The 24,243-nt window shown below is 60.7% G+C and overlaps 2 protein-coding genes across 14 annotated transcripts in view; both read left to right on the top strand.

The window, feature by feature from the left end:
* Positions 1–2,429, top strand: part of PIK3R5 (phosphoinositide-3-kinase regulatory subunit 5) — a 47,974-nt gene extending 45,545 nt beyond the window's left edge. For all 9 annotated transcript variants that reach the window (XM_032129208.1, XM_032129217.1, XM_032129209.1 and 6 more), the window contains exon 19: positions 606–2,429. In XM_032129208.1, the coding sequence (XP_031985099.1) occupies positions 606–744 (139 nt within the window). In that variant the 3' untranslated portion in view covers positions 745–2,429. The remainder of the gene's footprint in view (positions 1–605) is intronic.
* A 1,491-nt stretch (positions 2,430–3,920) lies between these two features.
* PIK3R6 (phosphoinositide-3-kinase regulatory subunit 6) overlaps positions 3,921–24,243 on the top strand; it is a 29,853-nt gene continuing 9,530 nt past the window's right edge. Inside the window, exons 1-10 of one of the 5 annotated variants that reach the window (XM_032129299.1) lie at positions 3,921–4,243; positions 15,263–15,359; positions 15,964–16,047; positions 17,058–17,149; positions 19,180–19,248; positions 19,798–19,930; positions 21,289–21,358; positions 21,730–21,913; positions 22,592–22,739; positions 23,704–23,790. In XM_032129299.1, coding sequence (XP_031985190.1) covers positions 15,347–15,359; positions 15,964–16,047; positions 17,058–17,149; positions 19,180–19,248; positions 19,798–19,930; positions 21,289–21,358; positions 21,730–21,913; positions 22,592–22,739; positions 23,704–23,790 — 880 coding nt within the window. In that variant the 5' untranslated portion in view covers positions 3,921–4,243; positions 15,263–15,346. Of the gene's footprint in view, positions 4,244–7,233; positions 7,539–11,498; positions 11,602–11,697; positions 11,791–15,262; positions 15,360–15,963; positions 16,048–17,057; positions 17,150–19,179; positions 19,249–19,797; positions 19,931–21,288; positions 21,359–21,729; positions 21,914–22,591; positions 22,740–23,703; positions 23,791–24,243 lie in introns of those variants that run through there. The other 4 variants (XM_032129295.1, XM_032129300.1, XM_032129298.1 and 1 more) reach the window with 4 other exon arrangements.

Genomic DNA, 24,243 nt, shown 5'->3' on the forward strand with positions numbered 1-24,243 from the left:
TGCCTGCAGCCCCATTCCCATCCCTGCTGGGTTTGCAGCCCCATTCCCATCCCCGCTGCGTTCGCAGCCCCGTTCCCATCCCCGCTGCATTCGCAGCCCCGTTCCCATCCCTGCTGCGTTCGCAGCCCCGTTCCCATCCCTGCTGCGTTCGCAGCCCCATTCCCATCCCCGCTGCGTTTGCAGCCCCATTCCCATCCCTGCTGGGTTCGCAGCCCCATTCCCATCCCTGCTGGGTTTGCAGCCCCATTCCCATCCCCGCTGTGCCTGCAGCCCCATTCCCATCCCCGCTGTGCTTGCAGCCCCATTCCCATCCCCGCTGCGTTTGCAGCCCCATTCCCATCCCTGCTGCGTTTGCAGCCCCATTCCCATCCCCGCTGGGTTTGCAGCCCCATTCCCATCCCTGCTGGGTTTGCAGCCCCATTCCCATCCCTGCTGTGCTTGCAGCCCCATTCCCATCCCCGCTGCGTTTGCAGCCCCATTCCCATCCCTGCTGGGCTCGCAGCCCCATTCCCATCCCCGCTGTGTTTGCAGCTCCATTCCCGCTGCCCCTGAGGGCTCTCAGCCCACAGCTCCCTCAGGGGTTGTTTCCTTGTGTCCCCCTACAGGTGTGAGATCTCCGTGTGCTACAAGCCCAGGGACAGCGACCCCCTGGCCCTGCGAGGGTCCCCTGGGCCTGCCCAGGACTCCGAGTTCCACTCCCTGCTGTGTTTGCCCATTGCCACCTTCAGTGGGGCCCTGCCGTAGGGGAGCCGTGTCCTTTCAGACCAGACTCCATCCCACACCAATCCAGGCTCAGGAGAAAGAAAAGGATGCCCAGCCCTGCTTGTCCAAGACCTCCTGCAGCTGAGGAGTCACTGCGGTGTCCGTGTGGTGGCTGAGCTGCTCCTGCTCCAGGCTCAGTGGGAAATGGGATCGTTGTGCTCTGGTGTCTCTCGGGGTTCCTCAGCAAAGGGGGGAAGGTGGTTCCTGGATATCCCCCCGTGGATCAGCAGATGCCAGTGCCTGTGTGGGGAGGGCAGGGCAAGGACAGGGGTATTCGCTGCCAGAAAACGGCGCAGGTGGGACCAGGGGGGAAGGGTGAGCTCCTGGGGGGATATTTGGGAAAAGGAATGTCCTTGGCTCAGTGGGGTCAGGCATCTGTCAGCACATGGGAGTTGCAGGTCACCCAACCCATGTCCTGATGGTATTTCACCGTGTCCTGGTGGTATTTCACCTGTACCGGTCAAGGGTGCTCAGGACAGTTTTTTTGGGATGGGGACAGGTCTCTCAAGGCTTCCCTTCCATCCTGGAGGTTGGGTGTCCTGCAGGGAAGCAGAGCAGAGCAGGGACCCTGCAGCGTGGAGTGCAATAGGCCATCCCAGGGCAAGGACAGCTGGTGATGGATTCGTGTATTTCCTGTACATCCAGAAGAGGAATTCCTCATCCCTGCAGGATTCCAGCACCGAGCTGTTCTCCCTGTCCAGCCCCTGGGCTTGCGTCCTGCTCCCAGCACTGTGAGCCAGCCCAGGGCTGAACCCTCAGTAGCTGCTGGAAATCCATCAGGAGCCGTGCTGGACTCCCAGCAGGGAGGGAAGCGCTGGGGAAAGCACCAGGGTTGCCTCCAGCCCACCTGCAGGGACACATCTGCTGGGGAAGGACCCAGCGCCAAACCCACCGAGTGACACCTGCAGGTGACAACAGGATTTGAGATCCTCCTCCTCACAAACATTCCAACCTCTTCCCTCTCCCTGCAAGGCTGTAGGTACAGAAAGGTGCAATATTTGAGCATATTTAGGGGTAGTCTGACCCCATGAGCAAAGAAATAAGACTGGAAAAGCCTCAGGCTGTTTCTGGGTTTTTTGGGGATGGTACCAGTGCTGACAGCACAAGAGCTCATTGCCTGCTGCAGGCTCAAAGCAGCTTGATCCCAAGGTTCTGTGTTCCCTGGATGTGTCCGGGGGCTGCAGGGCTCAGCCACAGTGGGGTCAGTCCAGGGAGTCCCTTGATCTTCCAGAAAACAGCAAACAGGACCTGGCGAGCTCTTAGCACTGTCCCCAGTGGGGCTGGAATTTGGCAGGTGGTTATTTTTGTTCAGGCCTTTGAAATAGCACCTTATCCTGTCAAACGTTGCTCTTTGGGATTTGATATCCTTGGCTAAATTCCTGCCAGGACATCAATCCCTCTGGGTTCAGTTGGCCCTACAGAAATCCTGGACAAGAGAATTTCCGTCCCATAGAGAAAACCAAGCACAAACTGCAGGGACTCATAATCCTGGGGAAGGTTTTGACCTCTGATGCTTTCTGGAAATAATTCCAGGGTTCTTTGGGGTCAGTTGTGTACATTTGTGTAGCCTCAGCAAATCTGTGTAAAGCCCGTGCTGATCTGTAAAATACTGTGCAGAGAACTTTTAAAGTAATTGTAAAATATTAAAAGTTGATTTATTTCCAGTACAGGAGCAGTATTGGGTCAAGGAATTCCTGGGTGGGTGGGAGGCACGGGAGGAGGCTCCAAATCTCCGCAGAGGAGCTGACCTGGGAGCAGAAAAGGCTCAGCAAGTCACTGGCATGAGACAATTCCAGCGCCCACCACAGCACTGGGATTTTTTCCTTCAGGTGCTCCCAAGTCTCCTGCTCACAGGTGGGTGACCTGGGATTAACCTGCAGGTAGAACCTGCACAGTCTTTATCAAATAAATGGTATTTTCCACCCTCACAGGACATCCTGAGACGCTGCCCAGACCTGAACACTCCATGGTTTATTTTTATTATCTTTTATCTCCTTATTTTGATTTTTTCAATACCAAAAAAAAAAAAAAAGAAAGAAAAGAAAAAAGAAAAAAAAGAAGGGTTGGAGGTGACTCAGTTTAGAGAAACGAAAAAGGCAACTTCAGTTCTGGCTGTCACCTTGGCTTTCCCTGTGCCCAGCTCCCCTCATCTTCTATATTTGCTGGAGCTGGAGTAAAAATAGATCTGGGCTGGAGGCCAGGGTAGAAAATAGAGCTGCAGCATCAAAGCAGTGTTTGGTTTGTGACCTGTTCCCTCACAAACTGTAAGGAAATCACCCAGGGCTGGGCTTGGCCGCCTGCCAGGGGAGCTTTCCCTGCAGGACGGGAGAGGAGCTCGGACAGCTCCGTTTGCTTTGGCCAAACACCTCCGGACCCGCGGCTGCCTGTGAGCTTCGTCATTACAGCAGCCACAGAATGACGCAATTAAAGCGGGGGAAAGCAAAGCATCCCTGAATAGCAGCCAGGGCGGGACGGAGCTGTCCGAGCTCCCCTGGCCGGGGAGGGTGCGGGGCAGTGGCCGAAATAGGCACCAAACGTCAGCGCAGGATGGGGAGGAGAAACAGCGCCGGCCCCGCTCGCTGCCACCCCGGCACCGCTACCCTGGCACTGCCACCGCTACCCTGGCACTGCCACCGCTACCCTGGCACTGCCACCGCTACCCTGACACTGCCACCTTCACCCCGGCACCGCCACCCTGACACTGCCACCGCTACCCTGGCACTGCCACCGCTACCCTGACACTGCCACCTTCACCCCGGCACCGCCACCCTGACACTGCCACCGCTACCCTGGCACTGCTCCCCCGGCACCGCTACCCTGGCACTGCCACCGCTACCCTGGCACTGCCACCGCTACCCTGACACTGCCACCTTCACCCCGGCACCGCCACCCTGACACTGCCACCGCTACCCTGGCACTGCCACCGCTACCCTGACACTGCCACCTTCACCCCGCCACCGCTACCCTGGCACTGCCACCGCTACCCTGGCACTGCCACCGCTACCCTGACACTGCCACCTTCACCCCGGCACCGCCACCCTGACACTGCCACCGCTACCCTGGCACTGCTCCCCCGGCACCGCTACCCTGGCACTGCCACCGCTACCCTGACACTGCCACCTTCACCCCGGCACCGCCACCCTGACACTGCCACCGCTACCCTGACACTGCCACCGCTACCCTGACACTGCCACCTTCACCCCGGCACCGCCACCCTGACAGCCCTGGGGGGGCTCGTGGCAACCGAAGGGCTGTGAGGGGCTCTGACGGGCCGGAGTGTGAGCACCAGGAGGAGCCCGCCCCGTGTTGGTGTCACAGCGGTGTGACCTCGGCGAGGAGCTGCCAGTGCCGGCACGGGTTCAGGTGGCAGCGGGATCTCCAGAGCAAAGAGAGCTGTGGGTGCTTCCATGGCAGGACAGCCCCTGCCTGGGAAGCAAGGTCCTCTCCAGGCTGGGAACCCCCTCTGGAATTAGTGCTTCAGGTGAGCTTTTTCTGTTTCATTGAATCCCAGGATGGTTTGGGTTGGGAGGGATCCCAAAGCCCATCCAGTGCCACCCCTGCCATGGCAGGGACACCTCCCACTGTCCCAGGCTGCTCCCAGCCCCAGTGTCCAGCCTGGCCTTGGGCACTGCCAGGGATTCAGGGGCAGCCACAGCTGCTCTGGGCACCCTGGGCCAGGGCCTGCCCACCCTCACAGAGAACAATTCCTTCCCAATATCCCATCCAGCCCTGCCCTCTGGCACTGGGAAACCATTCCCTGTGTCCTGTCCCTCCAGCCCTTGTCCCCAGTCCCTCTCCAGCTCTCCTGGAGCTCCTTTAGGCCCTGTAAGGGGCTCTGAGCTTTCTCCTGCCAGGTGAGCATTCTCCTCTCCAGGTGAGCAGCCCCAGCTCTCCCAGGCTGGCTCCAGAGCAGAGGGGCTCCAGCCCTGGAGTATCAGGAGATCATTTCAGGAGACAGAGTTTTTCCATGTGAGGAAAATCCTGACTTCTTCAAGACTTCTCTGCACCCCACCTATGCACAGAAGTGACCAGGCAGGGCTCTAAAATACCTGTAAATCCCAGAGCACAGCATTTGCAGGGACAAAGAGCTGCTTTGTCCCTGGCCTGCCACACAAGAGGTTCTTTCTCTGCTTCAGTTTGGTTCTTCCCTTTTTTTTTTCAGTCTTCTGACTGAAGGCTTTGTGTGAGCAGGGTCATACCTGGCTCTCCCTCTCTCTGTGGCCAGGAGCTGATGTCATCTGGGGGGATTTGGCAGTTCCCTGGGCTGTTCTGAGGGTTTCTGTCAGCTGTGTTTCGGTGTTCAATGACATCAGAAAACACTGGGAACCAACCCTCTCCTCCCCCTTCCAGGGGCTGACACAAGGAAATGTGGCCCCATGGCAGGAGAGGGTTAATGCTGCTGCTGTGGCAGAGATGGAAAAGGCAGGAGGGGAAGGGGTAGGGTGAGGCTAAAGGGTCCCAGCAGGACGCTTTAGTGAAATGGATTTTTGGGTTGGGATCCCTTGGTGGCCGTGAGCGGGTGCTGGGTGTGTGCTATGGACACTTGGACATTTAGACACTGTCCGAGGGAGCTCTCTGGCCTCTCCCTTCTCTGTGCAGGGGGACAGAGTCCAGTTCTAGGGAAAATTAGGGAATGGTGAAGGCTCGGGGCCCGCAGTGACCAGCTGGGAGGGGAGGAGTGAAAATATCCGGGAGCAAGTGGGAGATCCCGGCCCTGAAAGTGCAGCAAAGCCACAGCACACCCGACACGAGGTGCTGGGGAGCCCCTGCCCCTCCTTCCCCTCCCATGCAAAGTGTGGGGCTCCCACCCCCAGTCCTGCCAGAGCCCTCTTCCCTCTGGAATTTGCATGGAAAGCAGGAGCGTGTGGCAGGTCCGGCCCGTGCCACAGCTCCTGCACGCTGGGAAATTCCTGCTGAGGACGGACAGGCAGACAGAGGTGGCACCAGGACAGGGGGACAGGCATGGGACAACGCACTACGGAGCAGTGACACCCCAAACCTTCTCCTGGGCTCCTGAAGGTGTTAATTGTGACCCTGGCAGGACAAAGCGCCCCGTGCGTGTCCGGGCCGTGCCCACCTGCCCGCGGGGCTGGCCGGGGGTGCCCGCGGGGCTGGCCGGGGGTGCCCGCGGGGCCGGGCCGCGTGTCCGTGTCCCTGATGAATGGGAGCGCCCGTGAATGAACGCGGGCCGGGGGAAACGAGGATGTTTTCATTGCTGCTGCTGCTTCCCGGAGCCTTCCTGCCCGCGGGGCGGCTCGGGCGGGGCTGGGGAAGGGGATGCGGGACTTGGCACCAGCGCAGCGAGAGGGAATTGGCGGCGAGGGACGCTGACAGCCTGAGCTGCCTCCTGCTGCCTTTCTGTCCCGCTCAGGAAGGAAGGAGGTTATTTTTGACCTGGGGCCCAGGTACGGAGCGGTACCTAAGGCTTTTCCTCATGCAAAAGAAATGGGAAGTGATGCAGCGTCAGCTGCAGCTCCCACGCTCCCTCCAGAGGGATTTTCTTCCCCCCGTCTACTTCCCCAGCAAAGCTCGGCACCTCAGACCCTGCTCTAGGTGCCATTTGGGGAGAGGGCCTGATCCAGCATGGCCCTGGCCACGGGTGGGGACAGTTCTGGCCAGAGAGGTTGGGCCCTGGGCTGGGGCTGTCCTGGGCTCTGTGCCCAGCAGAGCCTGGGGCGCACACGAGGGGCACGCAGGGCTCCAGCAGCTGCCCAGGCTGGCGGGGCTGGGGGCTCATCCCACCCTGCCCCACACCCCACAGGGAGCAGCGCTCATCTCCACATTTGGGCTGGGTCTGCTGCGTCCCCTCACTGCTGCCCTGTGCCACCCGAGATTGTGCCAGCCTGCAAACAGATCCTAATCCAGACTGAGGGTCAGGGCACCGCCGGAGCCCGGCAGCCCCGAGCAGCCACACCTGGGGCCCGTGGGTCTCATCCCGGCTCTCCTGACTCGGAGTCACACGCGGTGACAATGACACCCTGCTGAGCACGGCCAGACCTGCTCCAGGCTCTGTCAGGGCAGAGTCAAACTGCTCCGTGAACGCATTGCAGAGGGGCCGGGCATCCCTGCCCGGGCTGCATCCCGAGCTGGCAGCAGGCAGGAGCTGCCGGGGCAGCCGCAGGGGCTCTGAGCAAAAGCAGACGTGGGAGATGCTCCGGGCGGGAGGCGCTGGCAGAGGCACAAACACCGTGCCTGGAACGGGCGGCTGCAGAAGTGCCTTTGGACGGACTCCTGGTCTCCCGGAGCAACGCGGTTTGTTGGGAGGTGCGAGGATCCGGGCTCGCTCTGCCTCGCTGGGCGGCAGCAGCGCAGGGATTGCCCCTGTTTGGGATGGTTGGCAGCAGTGCCAGGGCCGGTGCCAGGGCCGGTGCCAGGGGCGGTGCCAGGGCTCACAGGCCGGTCCCAGAGCAGTCCGACTGGCGGGGCTGGTTTGAGGGGATTGGATCCAGGGCAGTGCTGAGCCTCCTTCCCTGCTCCCGCCCGTCCGGAGCGCGCCGGGCGCCGGAGACCCACACGGGGACAGCTCTGTCACTGCGGGACCTCCCTGTGTAAGAGGAAGTTGTCTCGAAATAACTCGCGCTTCCCTTTCTGCTCCGCACGCTCTGAAGCGGCTGCAGAGCCCGGGAGCCGCGGGGGCTCCGCCGGCACCCGCGACCCCTCCCCGGGCAGGGCGGACCCGCGATGTCCCCTGCGGGACCCTGCTGTGTCCCCCGCGCTGGCCGGGACCTCGGAGGGGACTGTGACTCCCTGGGCCCCCCGTGCCCGCCCTGAGGAAGGTAAGAGCCCCGGAGGGCGCGGTGCTCCCGGCTCCGGGCGTGGGGAATCCTGCGGCTCAGCCTCTCCCGTCTCCGCCGCTGCTCCCCAGGCTGCTCTGTCACCGGGGAGGGCTTTGTTTAGGGGCTGGCACCGTGTGCACGAGCGCTGAGTGCCGGGGGGGAAAGCGCCCGGAAAGCCGTGGATGCGGGCAGCGATGCCTTTTCCCAGGAAGAATCGGGGGAGGGAGCAGCGATGGTGCTGGAGATCAGGAATGTGCTGCTAAAGGGATATTTGTGCCAGCTCCGCTGGCAGCGAGCGGGATCCTGCTGGGCCATGGGTTTGCCCTGGAGCCTGGCCCAGGCAGGAGCGTGGGGACTTTGCTGCCCATGCCCCGGAGAGGACACGGGCGGCTTTGGTCCCGTCCCAAGCCCTCGGCCACCCCCGCACACCCCACGGACAGCCCGGCTGGGGCTGTTCCACCCCATCCCGGGGCTGCTGCAGCACCAGCCCGTGCTGGCTCCCTTTGTTCTGTGTGGAACAACTGCCAGCTGCAAGGGACAGTCACCTGCCCCGGGCCACCTCCGGCCACCCCCGGGGCTCCCTGTCCCGGCTCCCGGTTCCCGGGGGGCTGTGCCGGGGATTTTGGCACGGCCGGGGTGATGCACGTTCCGGCACCCGCTGTTTGTGCGGTCGTGTGGCTGCCCGGCTCCCCTGCCCTTGGCCCGGCGCCCCGGCTGCTCCCTGGGGCCCCGAGCAGCGGTGACAGGGCAATAAAGAGCGATGGCAGCGGCGATAAGGAGCAGAGAGCAGGGCCCCGTCCAGAAAGGAAGCAAAAAGCTGCGTGCTCGGGCCCAAGCTGCAAACAAATGCACATGAGCCAGCTCTGCAGCGAGCAGGGCTTCGTCCTTCTGCCCTGAGCGCTTCCCTTGGCATCCTCTGGCTGGTCAGAGCCATCTCACCGTGACCATTCACCTCCCCGGGATGCTGTTCCCTTCCATGGGAGCTCTCCAAGTGTCCTTGCAGCTCAGCAGCTCTTTTTCTTTTCTGTCTTTCACTTAAAGCTTTGGCTTGGTGATCCTGGAGGTCTTTTCCAAACTAAACGATTCTGGGATTCTTTCTCTTGGCTAAGCCTGAGCACAGGAACAAATTTCCCTGGGCTTCCAGGACTGCGTTATCATCTCTGAGTATCACACAGGGGTGTCTCGGCCCTGGTGAGACGGCCCAGGCAGCCAGCAGGGGTTTTATCGGAGTTCCCTGGACCTTGTGGGACTGTGTGTCCAGGTTGTTCTGTGACACAAACTCTGCTTCCTTATTTTGCCTCGAAATGAGGGAATCTCTGCTCATGGGAGGGCCATGACTGCTCCTGCCCAGGCCCCAACCTGCACATCCCCTCTGGAGCAACTTCCCTGTTCTCTGTTGTGTTCAGAGGGCTCCCCCTGGGCTCCTGTGAGCTCCGAGCAGCCCTGCTGGGACGCGGTGTCACTGCCCAGGTGACAGGGACATGTACAGCCTGTGCGTGGCCCCTGGCAGGGCCCTGTGCCCCAGCTCAGGTGGATTCAGGTTCCCACCTCCCCCCACCCTGTGACAGCCGGGGTGGGCACAGCTGCGGCTGTGACAGGGCCACAGTGACCTTTCATCCACTGGGTGTGGTGGGACGAGGGCAGGACCCCTCCCCAGCACCCAAACTCTGATTTTCCCTTGGGCTCCTCTGCTCCGAGTGCTTGGGACAGCGCTGACCCCGGAGGGGCCTTGCTCTGGTCATGTCCAGCCTTCCTCAGGCTGGCGCAGCTCCCACCCAGCCCTGGGGCTCTCAGGAGCTCCTTTCCCTGCCACCTTCTGGCTTTGCGGAGCGGTGCTGCTGTTCCTGGCTGCTCTGGAGGCTGAGTCACATCTCCGTTCTGAGGTGTGACACGCCTCAAGGCAGCACCAGCCACCAAACGTGACTGGGACAGGGGAGCTGCTGTCTGAGAGATCTATGCTGGATGGGTTTGATCGAGGGCGAGTCCCTGCTGTGATTCTCCAGGCCGGACTGGAGTTTCAGGGTGCTGCTGAAAGCAGAGGGGGCTGTTGGTGCCTGTGCCCTGTAATCAAATCCTCTTATTGACGTCGTTGTCCTGGTGCAACCCTAAACCCTCGTCCCTTCCTTTCTAGGCTGCTTCTGCGTGCCCTCCCTGCCAGCACCTGTCACATCACTCTGTCCCCACAGTGCCAAGAGAGGGCTGGGCAGGGCTTGGAGCAGCCTGGGACAGTGGGAGGTGTCCCTGCCCATGGCAGGGGTGGCACTGGATGGGCTTTGGGGTCCCTCCCAACCCAAACCATTCTGGGATTCCGTAAGGATTTGCTGCTAGCACAGAGCTGTTCTCTCCCAGCTGGTGACAGAGATGTCTGTGACAGTGCAGGGCTGTCCCAGGGACTGTGCAGGTGCCAGTCCTGTCCAAGGGAGGGAATGCCCAGGGAATGGGTCTGGAGGGAGGCTGGGAACAGCTGTGCCAGCTCCCAGCCCCTCCCACCCCAGGAAAGCAGCCTGGCCTCTCCCAGGTTGGCCACATTTGGAAGTTTGAGCTCTCCCTGCTTTTCTCTCCCCTCAGGTGGGCAGTGCTCTCCTGGGCTGTTTGTGAGCACAGTCCTGGCAGTGAATTTCAAATCACATGCATTTTTCCCCTCTGATTGTTTTCCCAAAGTCGGCTCTGGGGATGGAAAGAGATGCTAAATCTGAAAAGCTGCTGTTTCCGGAAAACTCATTCCTTTCCTTAGGAAGAATGAAATGTGACATTGGCAAGGAAGCCTCCAAACAGTCGGTGGTGTCCAGGAAGCTGCTGGACTTCCACAGCCTCAGCAGATGCCTGGGGGCTCATGCAGAGCTGAGGGGCTGAGGAACACTCGCTGCAGGGCCAGTGAAGGGGTTTTGTTACTGAAACGGCCCCAAGAGCCGCCCTTGCTCTCCCCTCCATGGGCAGGGCTCCCCTGGCAGGGCCGTGCCTTCCCAGAGCAGCCAGCAGGCAAATGGAGCCTCAAAGAGGTGCTGGAAAGCAGAGTCGGGGCTCGAGATGCTCTTCCTTGGCAGTAAGAGCCTGAGGGAGAGCAGCTGCTTTCATCTCAGAGCGGTGTGGAACCAGAGCCCTGCCCGGGCTGGAGTTCAAACTGGAAACCAGAGCAGGAGGGGGCTCAGGCTGGGCCCCAGCACACGTGGGGCTCCCAGCTCTCCTGCGGGTCTGTCCTCTCCAGCAGCGTGTCCAAAGGGACCAGAAATGAGGCAGGGGTCCTTCCTGTGGGGTTTGAGCCTCATGCCCAAAGTTTTGCCCGGTTTTCATTTGAACTGAGGCCCCTTGTGCTAGGGCAGCTGATGGAAGGGCGAGGAGCAGACCCTGCCCTCACTGTTTATCCTTGCCCAGGGTCCTCAGGGAGCCTGGAGCTGCTGCTGCCTGCACAGCCAGGAGGGCTGGAGGCTGGAAAGCTGCCTTTGTCCTGCTTCCCTACCTGTGCAGCTGTGCTGGCGGTCGGGATCCAGGCCAGAAATAGTGGATGCTGCACTGGCAGACGGACAGGGTCTAAGAGGAGAGAGCAAACAGGATGCACCACCTGCCTCTGGTGGGGTCCCCTGCAGCTCCAGCCCGGTCTGGGGTGAGGAGGTGAGGGGTTAAGGGGTGTCAGGGATGCTGCTGGAGCTGTTTCTCGGTGTTCCGGAGCTGCCAGCTGCAGTTCGGAGCAGCCCAGAGGATGCAGTGCCAGATCCCCAGCGTGCCCTGGGGTACGCGGCCCTTCAGCTCCCACATCCCCTCCGCTCCCATCCCATCCCCGTGCCCCAGCCGTGCCAGCTGCAGGAGGCAGCCCCGCTGGGCGGGTGCCCGGGGCCGTGCCGGGCTCTGATGCGCCGCTTTCAGAACCAGCCTCGCCCGGGGGAGCCGCGGGCAGACGGGGGAGGGCGGCACGAGGGGGTGGCGAATTTGGGCTGTCCCCAGGACATTTGTCATCCCATGACGACACTCCCTGAGCCCGTGTGCTCGTGTGTCCCCTCGGGCTGAGCGCTCCCCACGGCTCCCGCGGGACGCTCCGGCGCTGAGCCCTCGCCCCTCGCTGCCAATGGTATTTGTGAGATCCTTCCTTGCTCCGGGCGGCTGCGGCAGGGTGGGAAGGGCTGGGATCGGGGCGGTGACTGCGGTGGGATGGGGAGAAGGCAGAGCCGCTCTCCCGTGCCGGTGCGAGGCGCGCGTTTCTCTCTCTCTGTGGCGGAGCTGATAAAGAGCCCCGGGAAAGCTCAGCCGTGCCCGGGCGGTGAGTTTGTAGCTAAACCCTGGCTGCAGAGGCGCGGGGAGATGGCTTTGGGGCGGATAAATGTAACCGGGAGAACGCGAGGGGATGTGCTCCGTGTGCCGCTGTGGCACCGCTGCCCTCGGGCAGACGGGAAGGGGGGACAGGGACATCCCCAGGCTGCTGTGCCAGCCCAGCTCCAGGTGGTGGCATTTGGGATCCACGGCAGGGTGTGCCGGGAGCAGAGAGCCCTGGACACGCTGGAGCTTCCCAGGGGAGCCTGGTTTGCTGCCAGCCCGGCTCCCACCACCGCAGGGTTTGGGGTTTTCTTTCGTGGCTTCAGCTATTTCTGCCTCGCTTCAGCTATTTCTGTGCCTCTCGTGCTTCAGCTGGTCGGGGGGTTTGGGGTTTGGTGTTTCCGCCGGTGCTGATAGCCTGTGAGGCAGAGCAGGAGGGCTTTGGGGGGGCTGTGCAGCCCCACATTTCCAGGGGACAGCCTGAGTCACTTCACGGTGGGGCTGAAGTGACTCACCTGGATGGACACACCCCCGTCCCTCTGTGTGGGATTTCCAATCTCACACCAGTGGCCTCACAAAGGGCTGAGCTTCAACCCCTGCCACGGGGCTGAGAGGGAAATACCCTTTTGTGGGGCCAGGGATGAGCTGTTCCTCCCGTGGTTCCTGACAAGGGTGAGTGAACGTGGATCCTCCTTCAAGGAGGACAAGGAGCAGCCCAGCCTGGGCTGTGTGTGGGGACCGATGACCCTACAGGGACAGTGACATGCTGGCTGTACCTGCTGGTGCCCAGGACCCTCCAGACACACCCGGAAGTGTTGTTTGATCTGCTGGAATCCACCTGGTGACAATGGCCTTGGTGCCTGTCCTGCTCATGATCAGCCCTCAGAGAAGGGGGAGGGCACTCGGGGCGGTGCCCCCGGCACTCGGGGTGGTGTCCCCAGCACTCGGGGTGCTGTCCCCAGTGTTCCTCCCTGCCTGTAAGGATTAGGGAAGGGACAACCCTGGAGGGAGGTGACAGCTTCCTTGTGCACACCCAGGCCTGAGCAAACGGGGATCCCTGCTTGGGAGGAAGGAGCTTCAGAGGGATGAGCAGGGGGAGGATGGAGAAGTGGGAGGGAGGCAGAGGCTGGAGGATCCCAAAATGGGACAGAACTTCACCTTGGATTAGCTGGGCTGAGACAGAGCAGCCGTACAAACTGCTCCCCACCCTGGGCCCCCTCTGCCCTGCAGAGGAGGGGCTGAGGAGGCGCTTGCGGGGTGCTCAGCCAGGTCCTGCTCTTGCTGTCTCCAGCACCTGTAGCTTGGAACAGGAGGATTCCCTTCAAGCCTGCAGTTCCCTTTAACCCACGGGTTTATCTGCCCCTGTCCAGGGTGAGCTGCACTTTCACTGCCAAGCCCTTCACTTCTAAGAATAGACCCAGATGTTCCCCACAGCTGCCCCAAACTCTTGGGAAAGGTGGCTTTTAGGTCACTAAGGGTTTTTGCACTACAAATCTCAGAATTATTGAAACCTGAAGGGAGAAATGGCACTTCTCTTCTTGCCCTTCCTGTTTCATTTTTTTCCTGCAAAAGGCATAAAATCCAGCTGATGCCACGGGTATTTTAAGAATTGCGGAGAGGAAGTGGAGATTTGCAGCTCTGCAAAGAAGTGGGATGAATGCAGAGAAGGCTCTGGTCTTGCTGAGCTGGCAGACAGCAAAACACCCGGCTTTGGGATGAGCTGTGCCTCGTGTCTGCCGCAGGGGAGGGAGGAGATCCAGGGGGAGGAGGGGGACAGAGCAGAGAAACCCTCCCGGTGTGGATCAGGGAACCTTCCCGGGCTTCTGGGGAGCAGCGACGGGTTCCCGGATAAAGAGGCTGAGTCCAGCAGGCACTGGGACCAGTGCAGGGTCCATCCCCAGAAATGGGGACGATTTCCCTTCCTCGTGCCAGGGATCCTCTCAGGAGAGCTGTGGCAGGCAGAGAGGCTGCCTGGAGGCCGCTGCTCCCCTCCCTCTGGGCCGGCAGCATCCCCGCCTGCCGTGCGGGGGTCGGGATGGGGCACGGTCAGTGCTCAGGGTCTGGCACCCTCACCCTCGGGGAGCACAGCAGGTAGAAAACATTCCCAGGGAAAAGGGGGATTTTCCGCTCGTGTGGGTTCCTGTGCTGCTGACAGCGGAGGGAGAAGCAGCGGCCAGAGCCTGGCAGGACCCTGACTGACCCCAGCCTTCCTCAGAGCCTGTTCCTGGGCGTGTGCTTTCATCCTCTTCTCCCCTGACCCCTGCCTGTCCTCCCCTGGACAGCGTGGCTGGTTCTGAACGTGCTGGGGACCAGTTTTTGTCACTTTATGTTGAATTTTCGTGGGAGGCCCAAGCACAGGCACCGCGGGCTCAGCCTCAGCCACTCTTTGCTGCCAGGGAGGAAGAGGAGCCCTTTTGAAGCAGACAGGTGAACCGAGAATCAAAGTTTCTCGGGCGGGAGGAGCTCACGCTGGTCTTTGCTAAATTTGGAAGCTCTGCCGGGCCGTGGCCAGCAGCGCCCACCCCCGCACTGCCAGGAGGATGCGGATGTGGGGAGCCACCGACACCTTTAGCCACATTCAGCTGCTGCTTCCTCCGGCAGCAGAGCCGAGAGGAGCCCGGGGCGCAGCCCTCGGGGGCAGAGCCCGGGGGTCTCCCGCGGCTTCGGGAGCGCGGTGCTTTCCCAGCAGAGCTTTAATCCTGGGAATGGCAGTGCCAGCAGCTCCTCCCTGTGTCACGCTGCTGTTGGCGTTTGGTGCCTCGTGCACGGGAGGGATTGGGAGAACCATTCCCTGTCCTTCTGCAGCCTGGGATTCTAGGGGAGATCTGTGGGTTTGGAAACGAGGAGGGTTAACTGATGTTCTCCTGTGCCCCAGACTGACATTCCAGCGGGCACATCCCGGTCCTGGCTGTTAAAGGAAACCTCTGAGGAGTGTCTGGGAGCTGCTGTGAGCAGGATGCTCAGGGGCTCGAGGGGTGCATGGCAGGGACACTCCCACACGTGTCTGTCCTCCTCCTGCAGCTGCAGACTGTTGGATTTGGTGATGGAGATTTACAGATTTAGGAACTACCTGGGTGGAGTTTGGCCCTAATTCTTCAAATTAAATAGAAAAACATCTTAAATAAAGGGAATTCGGGCTTTCCCTCGTCCTTTTTATTCCTAGATGAACCTTGCATTTCAGACTCAGTTTGGCTTAAATTGAACATCTCTTAAACCCTGGGAGGATGAGGATCCCGATCCTGCCCTTCTCAGGGATGCTGCTGCTCATCCCTGGGGAGCTCCTTGCTGCAAGATGCTTTGGGGGCCAAATATTCCACCGGGATCAGCTTTGAGCTGGAGGTTGCTGCCCCAAACACAGCCTGTGCTCACCCCTAGGGCTCTGCCTCTGCCCCACGGGAGGTCCCACGGGGTCCTGGTGACTTTGTGCTCTCCCTGATCTCCAGCCCCACCTAAGCCAAGTGTGTCCTCATTTTCTGCAGGCACGATCCCGGATCTGAGGCCATGCCCGTGTGGAGTGAGGAGCTCTGTGCAGTGCCCCCACGTGCTGCAGCCTCAGCCTGGCCATGGAGAGCCCAGGTGGGTGATGCTGAACCCCCGGGGGGCTGGGGAGGGGGTCCTGATGAATGAACCCTCGCCGACCTCTCACACTTCGATTTCCCTCTGTTCAAGCACCTGGGTGCTTTCCAAGGCGTTGGCAGGTGCTGCTGGAAGATGGGAAACGAGGCACAAAGCACTGCAGGGGCAGCCGAAAGCTTTGCTGCGTGGGGAGCGCTCCGATCCGACAAAACACTTTTGAGTTTTAGAGCAGCTCAGTCCGGGCAGTGCCCAATGCTGAGGGGCTTCTGCTCCTCCCCAGTGCCCCGTTCTGGGTTCGTTTTGGTGGTTTCTATATCTGATGTGAGGGGTTTTATTGACCGGGGGGAGAGGAGGGCTCTGCACGGCTCAGGCGTGAGCTGTCCTCGGCAGAGCTTCTGTGCCACACATCCCTGCAGGGGCACCTCGCTCTCCAGCTGGGCTCCAGGGCCACCAGTCCGTGGGGTGGCATTCCCGAGCCGCTCCAGTGGCCTTGGGGACAGCTCTGTTGATTCCATCGCGGCTCACCCGGGCTCTGAGGGCTGTGGGGAGGGTTCTGTCCCCTCCGGGGTGCTGGCCTGGCTCACGTCCCCGTTGTCCCTTGCAGAGGTGGAGTCGGACATCCTGCGGCGGGTGCGGGCGCTGCTGCGGGAGCTGGACGGGCACCACCCGTCCTGCCAGAGCGACCGAGGTGAGAGGGGCTGGCACGGCCCGGGGTCCGCTGGGCACTGCCTGGCCCCAACACCCCCCATTCCCCTCTCAGTGCCAGCAGGGGGATACGGTGGCTTCACTCATTTGCCCTTCCTGACCCTCTCCAGGAGGTGCCAAATCCTTGCTGAGCTGCATCCGTGCCCCAGCAGCCTCGGTCACCACCGTGTGGCTGTCCCCCCCTGCACAACCCCAGCAGCCTCTGTCCCCCCCTGCACGCCCCTCACTCGCCCGGGGCCAGCATTAAGCTGCGACGTAAGTGCAGAGCCCCCAGCTGTGACACCGACCCCTCCCACAGCCCTGTCCAGCTCTCCGAGCTCCGAGCTGCGGTCCCGCTGTCCCTCTCCTCGGGGATGTTCCTTTGCCGTGCCCTGCCCAGCGCCTCCCTGAGGACTCGGTTATTTCCCTGCGTTATGGGTTTGGAGGATGAAGCTGTTACAGCCTGGGGAAACGTAACAAAGTTTGAGAAATTGAGTTTGCTTGGAGCACACGGAATATTTTACAGTTAATTAAATTCGATTTTGCCTGGAATGAGCCTTGGCATCCTCAGGGCTGAGAGGTTTTGTGGTCCCCGCTCTGAGGGTGAGCTGTTGGCAGCCAGGGGCTTGTGCTGGGACCAGTAGGATCCCAAATTCCTTGGGGCAGGTGGGGAAAGCAGCTGGGCACGAACAGAGCAACAGAGGAACAGGAAGCAAACTCCACATCCCTGCTTTTCTCCAGCCCTAGGATCTCTAGGAGCCATTCCCAAGGGTTTCCCAGAATTAGATCCAATACATCAGTGCTGCACCCAGGCCCAGGGCAGGGGCTGGCCTGGCCCTTGCAGAGGCTCAGAGGTGGAGGCAGAGGGAACAGGAGCCTGGTTTAGCTCTCAGTGATGCCTGGGCAGCGTCCCAGGGGGGATTTTTGCAGCTCCAGTGCTCAGGTCCCTGATTCCCCTGTGAAACCTCACCCTGATCCCTCCATTGGCGACCTTTCCTGGCTCTCACTCCTCAGGAATGCTGCGATGGACCCTGCACAAGAAAATCGACCAGAATCCCAGCACCAGCTGTGTCCTGGTCAGGATCCTGGTGAAGGAGCTGGAAAGGGTGAGTGCCACCTCCGAGAGGGGGATGCCACCTCCGAGAGGGGAATGCCACATCAGAGAGGGGAATGCCACCTCGGAGACGGGAGTGCCACCTCGGAGAGGGGAGTGCCACCTCGGAGAGGGGAGTGCCGCCTCCGAGAGGTGTCCTGAGTGCAGGGCTGCCCCCGCTGTGCCATGAGCTGTGCCATCAGTTGTTGCGCGCTGGGGGAGGCAGAGCGATGGGGCTCAGCTCCACCTCAAACAGGGGTTTCAGGGCTTTGAGGCCTGGCTGGGCACTGGGGCTCAGCACAGAGTGAAAACCCCTGAGGGACACCAGGGCTTGTCCCAGCTGATGCTTTGTCCCTACAGTGTCACTGAGCCGCGGCAGAGCCAGGAGCCCCCTCAGGCTCCTCCCTGCCACAGCAGCCCGAGGCAGGCAGCCCTTACACTGATAAACCCTCCCAGCCACCCCAAACTTCCCCCACCCCTCCCTCCGTGCCCTCAGGTAGAGCGGAAGTTCCTCCCCCACATCTCTCGTTTCTACCCCTCCCAAGCCCGTGCCCTGCCCTGGAGCCACCGGTGGAAACCTGCGAGGGCTTTTGGTTTCATCGATTTCTTACCTCATCTTCTGGTCTGTTCGAGCCTTCAGCAGCCTCTGCATCCTGGTGTGACCGCGTTTGTGGTCTGGGGACGTGTCATCTTCTGAGCCTGCCTCAGTTTACCCAGGGCCCTCGTTCCCCTCCTCCTCCTCCTCACCCCACAGATGAGCCCCCGCTCCTTGTCCCCCATCCAGAAACCTCCCTGGGCCATTTTCTCTGCATCTCTGCTACTTCTCCTTTGACCTGGGAGGCTGGAGCAGCCCTGCGGAGCTGTCACCTCCCTCAGCACTGCCGTGTCCCCCCGGTGCCAGCCCAGCCCAGGTCCCTGTGCACACACCCAGCACTGTGAACACCCAGCAGTGATCCCAACCCCAATCCCAGTTCCCAGCCCAGCCCTGATCCCAACCCCAGTCCCAGTTTCCTTGCTCCGAAGCAGCTCTGGGGTTGTTTGCAGGCTCTCTGTCTCGTGTTGAGGCAGTTCAGCTTCCATCAGTGCCCTGGAGAGGAATTTTATCCAGGGGCTTTCACAAATCCAGACAGGAACATCCACATCAGCCTTGGCTGTGGATTCAGGGATTGTCCCTGAGGATTTGAGGGCTGCTTTCCTCTGCAGAAGCCAGGCCAGTCCTCCCTTCTAGCTGTTATCACTCTGTCACTCTTATCTTCCCTTGCCCAGGAGGGTGTCAGCCCTCTTGCTCTGTAATTCCCTTCATCTCCCTGAAGCTCTTCCAGGAAATCCCTGTCACTTGGGGCTTTTGTGGGTTTTCTCACTCCTCAGCAGCTCTGAGCCATCAGCACCAGGCAGGGATGATAATTTAGCAATTTCATGCCTGAGTTCCTCCAGGGCCGGTCCCAACTCAGCAGTTCCCTGCTATTCGTTTATTGAGGTTTTCTCCGGCTCTGCTGCCACCGGCTCCGGTTAGCTCAGCTCCACCAGCACAGCGGCCCTGGGGAAAGGGGCCAGAGTTATCTTAGCGGTGGGAATTCTTTCCCAGGGTTATCCAGGGGCATTCTCAATGCTGGAGCTGTTGTTAGAGCCAGACCAGGCTGCAGGGTGGGGCTGGAGCATCCCTTGGATTCCCATGGGCCGGGATGGGGACCCAGGACGGGAACACCTCCCTGTTCCCTCTGCTCCCACCCCACCAAACCCAGGCCAGGCTTTTCCCAGAGGTTTTGTGTTCATGCAGGAGTGGAAAGGAGCTCCCCAATGAGCTCAGTTGGAAACCTTTGCTCGCCCTCTCCCATCCTCCCCTGTGCACCTCCCCAGGGACATCCTGCCCACCCTAAAAGCCTGTGGAGGGATCCCAAACCCCACCCTGACCCAGGGATCCCCCCTAAGCCAGGATGAATTCCCGGGCTCAGAGACAGAGCCTGGCATGCGCTGGGGGCTCTGGGGCAGCTCTGCCCAGCCCAGCGCCCTGCCAGGACCTGACTGTGCCCTCTGCTCCCACAGGCAGAGCGAGGGGACCTCCGGCACTACATCATCCCCCTGCTGCACACGCTGATGTACACCTTGATACAGGTGAGCTGCGCCTTGATAAGGGAGCCTGTGCCTTGATAAGGGAGCCTGCACCTTGATAAGGGAGTGTACACCTGGATACAGGGAACCTACCCCTTGGTAAAGGGAACCTACACATTGATACAGGAACCCACCCTGGGCCTCACTGGGGCAGCATCCAGGGACATCAGGAGTCACAGCAGGGGCCACCTGAAGCCACTCAGAACCTGGAACAGCCACTCAGAGCCAGCGAAGCTCTGGGACTGCCCCGGGTGGGCTCAGCTGTGCATTTCCCATGTCCCTGTGCCACGGGCAGTGCCAGGTCCTTCCACCTGACCCCCTTTCTGGAGGCCTTTCAGTGCCTGGTGGCACAGGAAGCCCCAGCCTCGCCAAAAAAAATGTCCCCAAGCTGCAGTGGGTATTGCTGGAGGTTCTCAAGCCACTGCAGGGCCTGATCCTGCTCCATGCTTTGCATTTAAACCCGTGGTGAGTTTGGGGCAGTGAACTTGGTGCCCTCCCAGCCCGAGGGCTGTGTGGGAGCAGATTTAGGGATCACTCCCTGTCCCTCTGCAGGCTCCCTGCATCCCTGACGAGCTCTGTGCCAGGGTTTATGACTTCTGCAAGAGGCTGCTGACCCTGCCCAAGCCCTTCTGCACCATCGGGCTGGCCTATGCCAGCAGGCTGAAGGTGGAGAGGACAGCCCCAGGTAAGGGGGTGCCCCTGCCCCATCCCTGCCCAGCACAGGGGAGGGCTGGGCCCTCGAGGGGTGGTGTGAAGAAAATCAGCTCTAAACCAGCCCAAACCAGATCAAAACCTGGCCAAACCCAGCTCATTTTGGGGAGTTTTGGGGGATTTCCACACCTGAAGAGCTTTGCCTGATGCACTGAGCCATGGCTGGGATTCCTGTGGGACTGGACAAATGTTTGGGGTTTTGGGAATGTGTTTGGGTGGGAGGGTTCCCCTCTCCTGGTCTCAGCCTGCTGAGCCTCTGTTACCATCAGAGAAACTTGGGATCATCCTGCTCTCAGTGTAGGCACAGCTGAGCCAAGTCCAGCCCACCTAATGCCAGAGATATCAATAGATGTTTATATACACAGACATCCTCTTTCTCTGTGGGAAACGAGCTGTTCTGCTCCCAGCCTGGACATCCCCGTACATTTTGAGGTGTCTCCTTCCTGCAAAGGGAATTTTCCATCTGGGATTGCGGCTCAGACCCGCCTGGGCTCTCCCCCAGGCTGTGGCCACTGAGACGTCAGCGGTGGCTGCAGGAACAGCCCCGTGAGCGAAGCAAGCCCAAGAACACCTGGTTTCCTTTTTGGCTGTGTTCTTTTCCTCTGTTCTTATTAAAGTCCTTCTCGTTAAAGTTCTCTTTAACAGGAGCCTTCCAAAGCAATCCTTTAAAGCAGAGCAAGGTGCAGACACCCTGTGAGGGGGAGGTGAAACAGGAGAAACCTGGTGGGGAATTTTGGTGCCATTTTGGGGAGGCTCAGCCCACCCCCGTCACCCCAACCACCCCTCCCCAGCGCTGCTCTGGCTGGAGCTCCACGGGGCACCTTTATCTCCCCTGACTTTTGGTAGAGGAACGGTTCAGTGTGGAGAGAGGGGATCTCCCCCTCAGAGCACCACAGGGCTCACAGGGTGATTGTCCCTGAGCCAGGGCAGGAGGAGGGATCCTCACCCCTGAGCAGGGGGAGGGGGAAGTGCCTCTCTCCTGATCCGGAGATCCCTGGTGCTCCTCAGATGCCCCCAAACACCAGGCCAGCAGCAGGGCTCTTCCTCCTGCTTCCAGCTCCGCTCCCAAGCTCATGATACCCTAAACAAAGGAAGGGAAACACAGGAAATTGTCCCAGAATAGAAGGGGGTTTCTTTTTCTGGAGCCTGGCCTATCTTTGTCCTTGGCTATTTTTAGCTCTGGCCCAGTTCTGGGCTGTTTAGCCTCATCTCGGTGGGTGTTCCCTGACTTGGCAGAGCCACCTCAGCCCCTACACCTGGGAGCAGCCCTGGCTGCTCCAGGAGCTGCACTGCTCCTGCTGCTCTGACCCCGAGTGTTTATCCCCTTCCCAGGAACCTTGTACCAAAGGATGGTCATCTCCGAGCAAAGCCTGCGCAGCGCCCCGTACCCCTACCAGGAGAGGTGGGTGCTGCCTCTCTGCAGGGGCTGCGGCTTCTATTTTGTGGCCTCTTAGGGAAACCTGTCCTTTCCCGGCACTCTGAATTAATCTCCGCTGGAACAGACAAGCTGAGCCTAAACCACGTGGTTTTGGGGGACACGACTGGGTGACGTCCAGTACCTCGCTAAAACTTTGCACGGGGAGAGGCACATTCCTCCTGTGTCCCCAATTATTTTGGGAGGCAGGGAGCTGCCCTTGGAGGGGAGACAGGGTGGAGAAGGGGAATATCGACAGCAATAATCAAAAAAGAGAGATGTGAGCTGCTCCTGCCAGCCCTGGTGTCAGTGACAGTGGATCTGCAGCTCCCTCTTTCCCCACCCTCCTGTCCCCACAGGATTTTCATCTTTGCTGACCCAGAGCTGCTGCCCGAGGCCATCTGCACCGCCCTGGTCACCGACACCGAGGCGGCCCGGGTGTCCCAGAGCCCCCGGGGCTGCATGAGCTGCGTGGTCACCCACGCCCTGCAGGCGGCCCTGGGTGACACCTGCGACATCCACGGCCTCAGGGCTCGACTCCAGGTAGTGCAGCAGCTCCTCCGGAGCTTTTCCAATGGTCCTGCTCTGGCTGGACACCTTGGAGGGGCAAAAGGTGTTTTGGCAAGTGGAGAAACCCCCTCAGCTCCTCAGCGGTGGTCTCCAGCCCTGGCAGCCCCAGTGCTGGGCTGGGGTTGAACTCAAACACCCTTCAAATGGAAAGCAGCGGCTGCAGCAGAGCCAGAGTCTGGAATCTTTAGTCTGAGTGTTGGCTTTGCCACTGAAACAGCTCCTCTGAGAGCCCCTGGGCACTGCAGGAATGTCTCAGGGGAAACGTTTCCATCAGTGTTCTCCAAAACCTCCTGGAAGGAGCTGTGGGGCCGCAGTAGCGCAGATGTCCGGCTCCAAAACTTTGCAGGAGCTCTCGGCAATTCCCACCCCAAGGACACTTTGTGTGCCTGCTGTCCCCATCTCCTGAGAGCCACCTGAAGTGCCAGCACTGCTGAGATGCCCCAAGGGACACAGTGCCCATCAGCTGCAAAGCTGCCAGAAAAGGAGCTTCGAGCAGCCAGCACAGCCAGCGTCCCTCCTGGGGACAAGAGGACGTTTGTGTCCTGCTGGGAAATTATTTTTGCGGGACTTGTTTGCTCTTTCTGCCCCTCCCGCTGCCCTGGCCATGGAGCACTCCCTGCTCCCAGGTGTTCACAGCCCCTCTCCCAACAGGCCCTGCCCCCGGGGGACGTGGAGCACTGGTTCCAGCAGGTGGTGGCGGCCGTGGAGTGTGCGGGGAGCGAGGGGGGCTCGGAGCGGGTCCAGCACACGGCCAGGCTGGAGAGGATCTACCACGGCCTCCTGGGCTCCCTGCCCGCAGGTGAGCCCCAGCCAGACATTCCCACCGGGGCACAGAGCCCTCGTGTCCCCGCTGTGTCCCCGCCATCCCCTTTAGCAGCAGGATCAGGCTCCTTGCAGTGACCCCGTGGCCAGCAGGGAGAGCTGGCCCTGGCGAGCAGATTTGTCACTGAGGAGAGGGACAATGGGAATTCCTGCTGCTGCTTCAGCGCGGGACTGGGTGGGCTTTAAGGCCCCTTCCTGCCCAAACCTTTCTGTGGTGTGCTGGACGGTGGCACTGCCATCTCCTGCCATCCCTGCCATGCTCTGTTCCAGCCCGGTGCCACTCAGGACACACAGACTGTAACAAATTCCCCATCCACCACAGCTCCTCACACAGATCTGGGGTAGCCAGAGGGAAATGGGGTCATGGTTCCTCTCCTGGCTGCTCCCTGTGTCCCAACCCCTCCCCAGAAGAGCTGGAGACTGTCCCAGTGCAGGATATGGGGAGGAGCGGCCGGTTGGTGCCAGGGGGGAGCAGGACCATCACCTTTTGGGGGCAGTGAGGGGTGTGGGACCATCACCTTTTGGGGGCAGTGAGGGGTGTGGGACCATCACCTTTTGGGGGCAGTGAGTGTTAAAGTGTCCCACTGCTGTCCCAGAGCTCTCCTGGATTTAAAGGGTCGGTGCTGGTGGGATCAGAGGGTTCAGATCACCACGAGCACTGGAGGCCCAGTGCCAGAGGAGTGTTCATTTACTCTGCAGTCCCTCTGCTGGCTGCAAGGCGAGGTCCTTCACCCCGCCTCAGTTTCCCCATTTTCATTTCTCCCTCCCACCAACGTTGTGGACACTTTGTGGTGGCTCCGTTTGTGAGAGCAGAGGCCTCACAGCCTCACATCTGGCTGAGAGAGCCCCGGGGCTGCCTCAGCCGGTGCTCAGCACCGGGGGGTTCGTGCTCCTGTGTGGGGAAATGCTCCCGCGTGCTCCAAGCATCCTTGTTTTCCCAGGGAATGCTCCCCAGGAAGGGCTGCAGGGGACCCCTCTGCCCAACCCCAACATCAGCTTCCACCTGTGGACAGAAGATGAGCAGCTCTGTGAGTGCCCCGGGGCTGGGGGGAGCTGGGTGGGGCCTGAGCCTGGGGGTCCTGTCCCAAAGGGGTCACTTAGCCCTGACCCTTGGGCAGGGAGTTTTGGAACCATTGTCCCAAGGCCAGGCTTGTGGAGATTCGTGCTGACTGCTCCAGCCTTCCTTCCTGGGATCAGGTCAGGGGATTTGGGGAGCGAAGGGGTGAAGGAGCTGGGGCTGCAGCAGGATGTGCCCAGAGGACCTGATTTTGTTGTGGCCTGTTTTTGTTGTTGTCCCTGGCAGTGTCCAAGGCCAGGCTGGATGGGGCTCTGAGCACCCTGGTCTGGTGGAAGGTGTCCCTGCCCATGGCAGGGGGTGGGAACAAGATGATCTTCAAGGTCCCTTCCAACCCAAACCAGTCTGGGATTCTGGGATTGGAACGGTGCTGAGCTCTCTCAGTGGGAAATGGGACGGAAAGGCT

The sequence above is a fragment of the Corvus moneduloides genome, chromosome 19, assembly GCF_009650955.1.
Source record: "Corvus moneduloides isolate bCorMon1 chromosome 19, bCorMon1.pri, whole genome shotgun sequence".
NCBI classification, from domain to species: Eukaryota; Metazoa; Chordata; class Aves; order Passeriformes; family Corvidae; genus Corvus; species Corvus moneduloides.